General features: G+C 33.3%; 1 protein-coding gene across 1 annotated transcript in view; it reads right to left on the reverse strand.

Moving 5' to 3' along the window:
* The window catches only part of LOC106458263 (ras association domain-containing protein 8-like), a 35,839-nt gene extending 27,723 nt beyond the window's left edge, over window positions 1-8,116 (reverse strand). Inside the window, exons 1-4 of the mRNA XM_013917748.2 lie at window positions 6,735-8,116; window positions 3,514-3,923; window positions 2,139-2,298; window positions 1,385-1,504 (exon numbers count right to left, since the gene is read on the reverse strand). Of these exons, the coding sequence (XP_013773202.1) occupies window positions 1,398-1,504; window positions 2,139-2,298; window positions 3,514-3,923; window positions 6,735-8,004 (1,947 nt within the window). The 5' untranslated portion in view covers window positions 8,005-8,116 and the 3' untranslated portion in view covers window positions 1,385-1,397. The remainder of the gene's footprint in view (window positions 1-1,384; window positions 1,505-2,138; window positions 2,299-3,513; window positions 3,924-6,734) is intronic.
* Window positions 8,117-10,906: the final 2,790 nt, after the last annotated feature.

The following is a 10,906-nucleotide window of genomic DNA, read 5'->3' on the forward strand; positions in this document are numbered from 1 at the left end:
TTTCAGATAACTTTATTTTTGGAGAATCACAAAAATTTCTTATGGCTGCCTGCACTATGCTAATTTGTTTTATTCATTATAATAATTTATTTTTATGACTTTTTGATGTTATTGTATGTTAACTTATATTCATGATATATATTCATATTCATATATGATTGATTGATTTTCTTTTAACCCTTTTACTTCCCGACATTTGTAAGAATAAAGCTCTCCTCTGAATGGTATTGTACTCTTTACTTAATTTTGTCTGCGGAGAAAGTTGTATGTTATCATTAATGGAAGAGAAAAAATATAATAAACTTAGATGCTTTTTTAAAGCTTTTGACATAATTTCTTCCTCTACCGATGGTTTTATGGCACAGTTAAAATATCTAGGTATGTAACAGAAAAGGACTTTTAGTTTATGGTCACAATGATTTACAAATATATTTGTAATATGTAGCCAGGTATAGTATGATTTTAGTATATATATATACACAGTCACACACATAATGGAATTTTTCAAAGACAATGAAACAAATAAGATTGAATAAAACTTATTCTAATTTAGATCTACCTTAACAATTTACAGTAGACTTAAAACAGAACATTAGTGTTTCATCAACTGACACCAAAATAAATTCCAGTTCCAAAAACAAGTATTATGACAAGTTAGGTATAGCTTATGGACTTCAACAGTATACTTCAATATTACAGGTTGCAGAAAATCATAAAAGAATTTTAACCAAACAACTCATGTAACAACTTACGGGTATACACATATTTAAGAAACAAAAAATGTTAACTGCTGCAAGTAAGCAAACTATAGGTTTGTAACTTAGTTTTTGAACAAAGGTGGCTGTTGGGATCACTAAAATACTGATTCAGTGAAAATGATCACTTTGTATAAGTTTTCCACTAGCATTTGGAGTTCCATTGAAGTTGGTAAGACCAAAGATAGAGACTAGATTACAGAAAGTCAATTAACACATTTTTTGAAATCAGTAGCAGCTTAGCAGCCTCATATGGAACCTATAACTTAATATCACTTACTTGTTTTTAAGTGGTACAAAGTTTACAAAAATTATAGATACTGAGAAATGATTTGTAACAATAGCAGGAAACAGCACTATTCAATCCTCCATATTGAGAAGTAAGCACAAAGTGGAACTTGAAATGCTCATCTCATTTAGTTCGAGTGCATCAGTTAAAAAATGATCAAATAACACACTTCAAATTATGATGTGCTCTATATAACAGTGACAGAGATGTAATATTAGCATGCTTTATGTTAATGCACATTTGTGATAAACAATTAAATAACTTTGCAGAAATTTCATTAATTGCAGTAAGTTACAGACAACAAATATAATCAGTTGAGAGGAAAAAGGCAACTAAGTACCTTCACATGAAAATCACACCCACACACCATGTGGGTTTTTATTAGTTGGAACAGCATTCTCTAACTGTCTTGGAGAGCCAATAATTTTTCGAGTGCTTCCTGGCCTGTTATGAAAGTTACCTGCAAATATGATTAACAAATAATTTAGTTTAACAGAAAGGTAGTGTAGAAATACATACAAAGACAGATAAAAATGTATTAACAAGATCAAAATAGATACAATTATAAATAACATGCATGCAAACAAAATACTTTCTGAAAACTTGTATGCTGGAGGCTTCAAACTTGAAATGAAAGTTACATTTGTGGTGAAATTATAAATGCTTAAAAAACAAATTATAGAAAGTACTGACAAGTACTCTTGGAAAGTTGGTTTGGAATTTATATAGTAAAATTAAACAGATATGGTAATGAGACAACATATGTAAAATGTGACATAAAATGAAGTGAGAGCTATAACATTCACATTTTGAAGTAAAATAAGTAACTGGAAAATATTCTAATGAAACAATTACCCTTTAAAATATTAAAAAATAGCATGAAGTTTAAAAATTTTCTTTTTTTTACGTTATTTCTCATAAGCCTTTATTCAATTAAAACTAAACCAAAAACTCAACGTCCTAGAATTTGTATTTCTAAATGTGGTATAATTATGTTGCTTATCTACACAGCAAATGTATTTAAGCTACAAATAATTCCTATTTTCTCAAAGGTTACACCTGACATATGAAATCTATAACTTTAATTAGAGTACCTTCCATAAAATGTTTCATCTCATCAGCTGCTATCATTGAAAGGGATTTCAAGTTTTCCTCTCGCAGTTCCTGGGTAAGTTTTTCAATCAATTTTTCACTTTCTGAAAGCAAAGTGTCCATTTCATTCATCTTCTTTTCAAGTTTTTCTGTACACTCTTTCTAAAAAGAAGAAAAAAGAAATAATTTTAATATAATAAGAGAAATAAAATTTCATTAACTTAAAATAGTTCTAGCTTTGTATACAGTTATTAATCACACGATCTTAAAATGTAGCTTACTGTCCCTGTATATGCCAGCAACTGTATCTTTGAATTATAATTTGTAACTGACTGTCAGTTTTATAATGCACCAACAGATAGAAGTATCGAGTGTGTCAGTAGCATCACGGCTGAAATTTGCAACTCTCTGATCCTCAGCCCGACACACTAACTACTAGACCATGCCCAACTCATGTCTTAAACAGATATCTTACTTACTCATTTAAAGTTTAGGTCTTATTACTACAATCAATTTTACACACATTTTGCTTTTTCCTACTTGTGAGAATTCTGAGGCTTATTTATGAGCACAGTATAATGCAGTACATTGCAATCCCTTCAAATTTCATTTAACTTATGTAAAATTAATTGGTAACCAAAATAAATATATCAGATGGAAAAAAATTTAAAAGCAAAAACCATTTGACACTGACAAATAATGTATTATTTCAAAAGAGCTTTAAAATGTTCTTAACAAAGTGCTTGTACATATTTTAATTATAATAAACACTACTGGAAACATATGCACATTGCCTTACTCAAACTTTCTTTAAAAGACCAACAGAAAAATAATTAATTAATACATAGTATATGCTACACTTACTGACCTTATACCATTTAGTTACACATATGAATGAATACAGAAATGAAATTTTTTCCAATAACTTTATATATGTTTGTGTATTACCAACTATACTAGATGTACTTTCGAAGTATCCCCGAAAAAGTTCTGTTGGAAGAGTAAATAAAACCAAAATTAAGAGTAACAAATAGTTTTATTTCTTGCTTTTGAAGTTCATATGTCAATCTGTGTTATAGCCTACGGAGTGCATTATGTTTCTTGTGATTAATGGCATGCACATTTTACTGACATCATGACTGTACAAATTACAACATTAAGCGTCACTTATGTGATGTCATTTTAGCATCTACTGACTGACAGACAACACACTACTATATAGTGGTGTAAGTGGTTAAAATAGGTGAGAAATCAAACTCGTGAACTTCTAAAACCTTCACGGCAAGTTATTACAGCACCTATTTTTTGTTTGACTCATTCTTGTTTTACATAAAAATGCAATGTATAATTAATAAGTAGAACAGTATCAAATATTACCTGTATATCATACTCTTCCATTTGACTCATCATTTTTTGATTCAAAATTTCAAGCTCTTCCTGAATCTGCTGTTCTTGTTCTTTTTGTTGTTGCTTGACTTGTTCCTCAAGCAACATTCTCCTGCGTCGCTCATTAGCAATTTCCTCTAGAACTTGCCGAACACGTTGCCGACATTGTAAAAGCTCAGTTTCACAATTTGCCAACTGAGAACGAGCTAGTGTGAGCTCTGAACGGAGAGTACGCTCCTCCTGACGGCAAACATCAACCTCTTCTGCAAGAGGGCGCCGATCTAACTGGTCTAGTTCTTCATTATACTCCTGTTCTGTCCTTTCTAATTGGCGAACTTCTTCCTCAAGAGAAGCCAAACGTTCCTCCTGTTCTTGCAGCTTCCCCTCCCAGTATACTATTTCTAATGAGAATTATGGTGCATAAAATAAACTTAAAAAACATTTCATAATTCTGATATCCATTTATATATAAACATAATAAATATAACCTAAGGACTTTTATTAACAGTACAAGATGAAAATGTCCAAAAGTAAATTTTCAAACAAACAAAAATATGCTTTTAATTTGTATTATAATATTAAATAACCAGTTCTTAAAATTCCTTCATAAACTTCTAATGTCAATTGTCTTGAAACTCACCATTATTTTAACATAAGATTGTTAAATGAATCATATTATTGAAAGGCTTTAAAATTTTCTAAGTTGACCTCTATCACTTCTATCATGGAGCTGTTAAATATATTATGTTTTGAAACATGTCTATATAGAATTTATTCAGTTTATTAATGAATAGTATGATACATTTACAGTTGAGACAATACTTAAATTCAAGACGTTACTTTTGGCCTATATAAGCTAAAATGTTGGCCCTAGTGTTCCCATGTCCACTTACATAAAATAGAATTGGGCTTGTTTGTTCACAAATTGCTTTAATTTTTTGAGAGCTGTAGGTTGCAGTTTTTTTTGGTCTGGTTTTATTCTGAGGTCACTTATTTGTTTTTTTTTATAACAGCTGACTTATAACATACAGTTAAACAGTTGTAGGAGTGGTTTCAGTGATTGATTGGGTTATTTAACAGCCCACATCACTAAAATTTTAGAAATATCATATCGCCGCTCCTGTTCAATTAAAAATACACCCACAACCATGAACTTTCGAGCCAACCCACTTGACACTTTCTATATAACAATGAAGCCATGCAAATTGCCATTTTGAAGGTAAGCCATAAAGAGCAGTTTTGAAAGTCAGTTTTGCTTGTTTTTCTTACAAGACTTGGCAATACTGGTTGGCCCGTACTTAATGGCTAAATATCCCCAAGCTGTGCAACACTTAAACAGATAAAAAAGTTCAGTACAATGTAAATACGAGTAGCACGTGAAAGTAAACTTGGCAACACTGGTTGGCCCGTACTCAACAGCTAAACATCCCCAAGCTGTCCAACACCTAAACAGATAAAAAAGTTCAGTACAATGTAAATACGAGTAGCACGTGAAAGTAAACTTGGCAACATTGGTTGGCCCGTACTCAACAGCTAAACATCCCCAAGCTGTGGAACACCTAAACAGATAAAAAAGTTCAGTACAATGTAAATATGAGTAGTATATGAAAGTAAACTTAAATTCCTAGCAGTTAATGAACAAAATATTTGTTGCTTGCTATTTTTTTCCAAACTGATACATCATTTCACTTTATAATTCTCACAGCCAAATCTTTCACAGAGCTTTAAACTCTTGGGTAACAAGTGAAAGAAGTTGTGTACTGCTTGAACAATGCTTGCCTTAAAATGTGTAGAATACAACAAGCTTCTCATTTTTCCAAAAACAAGGGCTAAAAATGTGTTAATTTAACAAGATTTGCAAGTAAGTAATGCCCAAGAATTAATCTTTACAATTTCCCATGCTAAGTCTTAACATTAATAACTTTGTTTTACACAGATTTAATATAAAACATTTGTGTTAAAACTAAAAAAAATAAATTAGCTGAACTTGTTTTATCAATCAGAATGAAAATCTGCATCTAATTTCATTCACAATAATATTAAAAGTGTTTTCACTTGACTAATGCACTCAAATCACAAAATGTACATTTAGAAGTGCAGTCTTAACCTGTGCTTTCAAAAATACATGTTAGCAAAAAAAAATGTTATATTCATGTTACTTTAACTCTGTACAAGATACTGGCGAGACCTCACTTTGAGTACCTTACACAGTCTTGATTCCCTTACAAAAGGAAGTAACTCAACTTATTAAATATATTGTTTAGACAGGCCACTCGAAGGACAAGTAATATGAAGTCATTTAAGCTCAGAATGATGAATTGTTTAGCTCTTATTTTCTCCGGTTCACTGAATAACTAAGAGGGTAGGCTTAGTTTTTCAACATTATTGGGGGTTTGGATACTTTTCTTAGTTTAAGCTATCAAAACCTAGATGTCAGCTTATTCATTGAAAGAAGTCCTTTTCCAGTTAAAGTTATGAAATTGTGGAATGGCTTACATGATGATGTTGTATATGTAGTTAGCTTGAATTATCTTACATTTTTTCGCATAAGAACATTTTTTTGTACAGCTTTTTAAATGTACTGATCCTCTCAAGAATAATTTTTCAACTTCATCCATTTTCATTAGTTTGTTCTTTTTACTGAAATGTATATTTCAAGTCAAATAAATTTCAGTAAAAAAAAACAAAAAATTTATTTTAGAAATATTTTAACACAAGAAAAATTAAATTCGTATAGATTTTAAGCACAAAACTGCACATTGTACTAGTTGTACTGTGTGTACTACAGGATCCAAACCCTTAATTTTGGTGCCATCAGCTAACAAGCTTAATATATAATTTCTATAAATAGTCACTTTATGAGGATTGTTTTTTTAATCACTTGAAATAAAATGTGAACCTACCAATTTACTTATATGAAACCAAAAATTATATTTTCGTCAACTCTTACACAGAATATAAAATTTTATTTACTGGACTTAAATCTCACAAATAAGTTATAAGATATATATACAACTCAGTATAATAGTATTTTATTTATTAATAATCTAGGGTATATAGAAAATAATGGTGGTTGTGGTATTTTATATAAGTCACTACACAGCTCATCAAGTAGGATGTTTTAGACATTTTTTGACTGAGCTTTGAGTAACATATTTTGATTACAAATAAATAAATATTTAGAGGTATGTGAAAACATACTGCCATTTTACCTGCATCATATTGGTTTATTTCTGCCTGCTGGTTGCTAAGTTTCTCTCTTTGAAGGCTGACCAGTCTCACTAAATCATGAAACTGAGGATCATGAGAGATTTCTTCCTGAATCCCAACTGCTTTTCTCGTTTTTATAGTCTGACTAGTCCTTTCAAATAAAGCTGTCTTGTTCAGCTGACTTTCGGCATCAGAAGTGAAACTATCAGTTTGGTCAAAATGGTTTATCAGGTTCTTTTTTACTCTTGATGCAGATATTTCTTCATAATGTTTATTGGCCTGTTGAGGCTTTTCTTGAGTTGGAGAAAAGGCTCTAACAGAAGCCACAGGTTGACCTTCCTTGCTGATTCTGCCATCCCATCTAGAATCCTGAGGTTCTTTGGAGTTTGCCATATCACATGACATGCTGTCATCTTTTTTAAATTTAGATGCCTCAATCTGTTGATGGGGCGACAGACACCTTTGGGCATTTCTTGCATTTTCTTCAATCCTGTTGGTGGCAACATGACGTCGCTTGCTAGAAGGAGATTCACTAACATGGGGATAAGAGTCAAGACCTGTTGGTGAAAATTGACTAGTGGGAAAACGAACATTTGATCGATGAATTGCTTCATCATAAGGTGGTGGATGTTGAGGTCTTTCTGCTTTTGGTCCACTTGGAGAACTATGTGAATCAGAATCACTGAATTGTTCTCTTGGTTTTTGGGGAACACCACGAACAACACCTCTTGGCACATCCTGTCGTGACAGAATATCATGAGAATGCAAGTCATGTGATACTGAGTCAAACTTTGATGGAGTACTTGTGCTACTTGTGTTTGGGGTGGTATTTGAGCTACTTCCACTGCTACCATGGCTGCCACTGAAAGTCAGGGATTTCTTTATTTCCTTATTCTGTGCTGATGATGATTTCTGATTTTGAACTGGAAGATTAGCTGAAGGTGGAGGAAAATTCTGAAAAAATTCATGCTGTCGTTTATTGTTTTGGTGGCTGTGACTTACTGGAGCACCATGAGCCTTAGAACTAGGTTGTGAACGACGAAGAATAAACTGAACATCATTGGCATGTTCTCCCCATTTCAGGAGAACCTTTAAAGGATTATCCTGAGGGGCAAGAAGTCTTTCACTATTTCTCCATTTTTCAACTAGAGTGAATCTTCCTGTTTGGCCAGTAGCATGAGCAAGGGCAAAAACAACATCTTGACAAGTGGTGTTCTCTGTTACTCCACATACAACCCTTTGTATTCCTTCAACCCACACTTTAAGTTCCATGTTGTACTTTACTTCATTGTTTAATATTACATAAATGTTTTACTCATAATATATGCTTTCCTACACCCTTGTAATGAATATCAGAAGAACTTCAAATTTCTATTCAAAACATTCACCTGATGTATTTGTCAATATTTGATTTTAAATTATGTTGTTAAATCATTGTATGCTGTTTATGTTTTAGGATAATACATAATTTTAGTTTCCAAATTTTTTTATCATTAAGATAATTTATGATGTTCCCTTTTTCTTTTCTTTTTTCAGGTAAAGGGGATTTGAGTCATGATGGAGTAATAAAGTGGAGTTTTTAAAGAAACCTATTTTATATTCTGAATGGTTCTGCAATGACCTAGGTTTCAAAAATTTGTATAACATTATTATAATGCAAGTAATAGCTACACTTTTATTACAATGAAATGTAGAAAAAGCATCTACAATGCCTACAGTATTACCTAATTTTATACGTTTATAAACTAAAAATTGCACAATGCATTTTGGTCATTTTCAGTGGGATTTATTCAAGCCACAAAAGCTAAGTACATTTCACATTAAGGTGTTGTTATCAGATATACATTTTTTAATTTCTATATGGTATACTGGATATAAAAGACATTTTAATTCTCATAATAAATGAGCTTACAGCACCAAATGAAGATCTGAACTGTTGGTTATAGTTTATGTTGCAGTGAATGCTCCTGGAGAAGCTGTAAAGTAAAATATTAAGTGTTCAAATAAAAACCAAATTTCCTGTTATAATGTGATCTATTACTAGAATTAAAAGGTATATATTTTTCCTTTACCTAATCAAACTGGATCAGTAATCATAATGTTAGTTTTCAGTGATTTAGTTGGAATAGATTACCATAAGCTTATTCTACCAATTAGACTGATCCTTTTCAGCTAGCTTAACATCTGATTGAAAAGAAGAATACTTTATTCAACTGATAGCTCACTAGTAAAACAACTTACATTTACTCTTCTGAATAAATCACTGTGTCATATGATTTCCATGTATGAAAATAGGCTAAAACATATGCTTGTTTTACTTGACTTCTGGCAAAATTACTTCTCTGTTAGTATTACAAACTGGTAAAATCGTTTGCTATGATGCAAGTAGAGAGCTGGGCCTTTAATGATCAATTAATTGTAGGGGCTCATTAATCAATCACATTGAACTAATGAATTATGTAGAAATTTTATGAACATTTAGAATTTTCTTAGGGTAGTTTTTTCCAACATCTGCATCAGAAACTTCAATAAATAAAGTAATAGATATTTAATTTCTTAGCTGTTTTTACCTCAAATCCTACTCTTTAGTATTGGTTACCATTGCATACTTCATTCATATTAAAAGGGTGATATGAAACTATGGGTATTCATTTTTGAGATATACTGATGATCAAGCTGAAGAAGAGGATTCAGTAGAACATCTGGCTTGAAACAGAATGTGCATAACATATAGCTACCAAACACTAATTAAACAGATATATAAACTGAAACATATGCAACAAACACGCTTTACATAATTCAGTTTCTAAATAACTGATAAGATTTAGAAGTATTGTTTGGAGATATAATTGATGACAGTTGAATTGTCAGAATGAACCATAACCACCCACTCTCATAAGAGTGGAAGGAAATGAGTAAGAGCCCGACAAACTGCCAACAGCTCCTAGTGGTTGACATGGTAAGTAGATTCCTTGATGGACCACCGACCCGAAATCTCCCGAGAGTTGAGGGAAGCCCCTAATCCACCAAAGAAGCATCTGTGAACATATGCAAGTTGGGATGAGGCGTATGAAGTGGAACCCCCTGTCGAGTCACCAAACAAGGTCAGCCTTGATCCGTGTGGGAAGGGTAATAGGATGATCCAAGGGATAGTGGGAGAAATTCCACTGAAGGGTATGCATGTGTGCTTGACCCAAGGGAATGAGAGCTTCCAGGGCCCCATGTCCCCAAAAGATCTCTCTTGCAGGAAGAGAAGGTGAAGACAGAGCCTGAGTGACTGCTTGTTTCATATCCAGGAACTGAAGTGGAGAAGGCTGGGCCCAACCGAGATAGGAATTGAAGAGGACCCCCATATGAATGAGATATTGAGTGGGAGTGAGAAAGGACCTCTCCACCTTGATGAGAAACTCCACCTGAGCATACTCCCAAAGATGGAAGCAGGTGTGATTGGCAGATTGGGCCCAGGAAGAGGTGAGCAGGAGCCAGTCTTCAATGTAATGATAAGCTTGAAGACCCAATGAATGAAGATAACATGCAAAGGCAAGGACAGCCCAACAGAACACATAAGGAGCCTCGCAAGACCAAACAGTAGTGCATGGAACTGGAACACATTCTCTCCATGGTAGAACTGGAGATAACGACGTGACTCCTGAGCAATGGGGACATGAAAGTAAGCATCGGTCAAGTAAATTTTGGTCATCCAAAGACCCAGGGAAAAAACTCACTGAAGAGAGAGGTAGGATGACTTCGGGGTGAACCAGGGTGTGTCCAGAAAGGAATTCAATTGGGATAGATCAATAATAGGTCTCCAATCTCACATCTTTTTGGGGACAACAAAAAGATGGGAGCAAAAACCTGAACAAACAGGTAACACACGTTCTACAGCACCTTTGTGAAGAAGATCGAGAACTGACTCCACTAGATAATTGAACAAGACACAATTCTGAGGTGGAAGAAAAGAAACTGGGGAAGAGGACAGGGGAGGAAGAGACCTGAATTGAATGCACAGACCCCTGACTGAACCCGTAACACCCAAGGATGCATCGTGAAAGGTTTCCAGATGGCGGAAAAGAGCTGTACCCTGGCTCCACCTGCTCATGGAAAGACATGTTGTCACTAATAATGGTGAGGTGGAGAGGAACAGGAATGGGAAGAACGGACATAAGGAAGGGAA

This window comes from Limulus polyphemus, unplaced genomic scaffold (genome assembly GCF_000517525.1).
Source record: "Limulus polyphemus unplaced genomic scaffold, Limulus_polyphemus-2.1.2 Scaffold436, whole genome shotgun sequence".
In the NCBI taxonomy this organism is placed as follows: domain Eukaryota; kingdom Metazoa; phylum Arthropoda; class Merostomata; order Xiphosura; family Limulidae; genus Limulus; species Limulus polyphemus.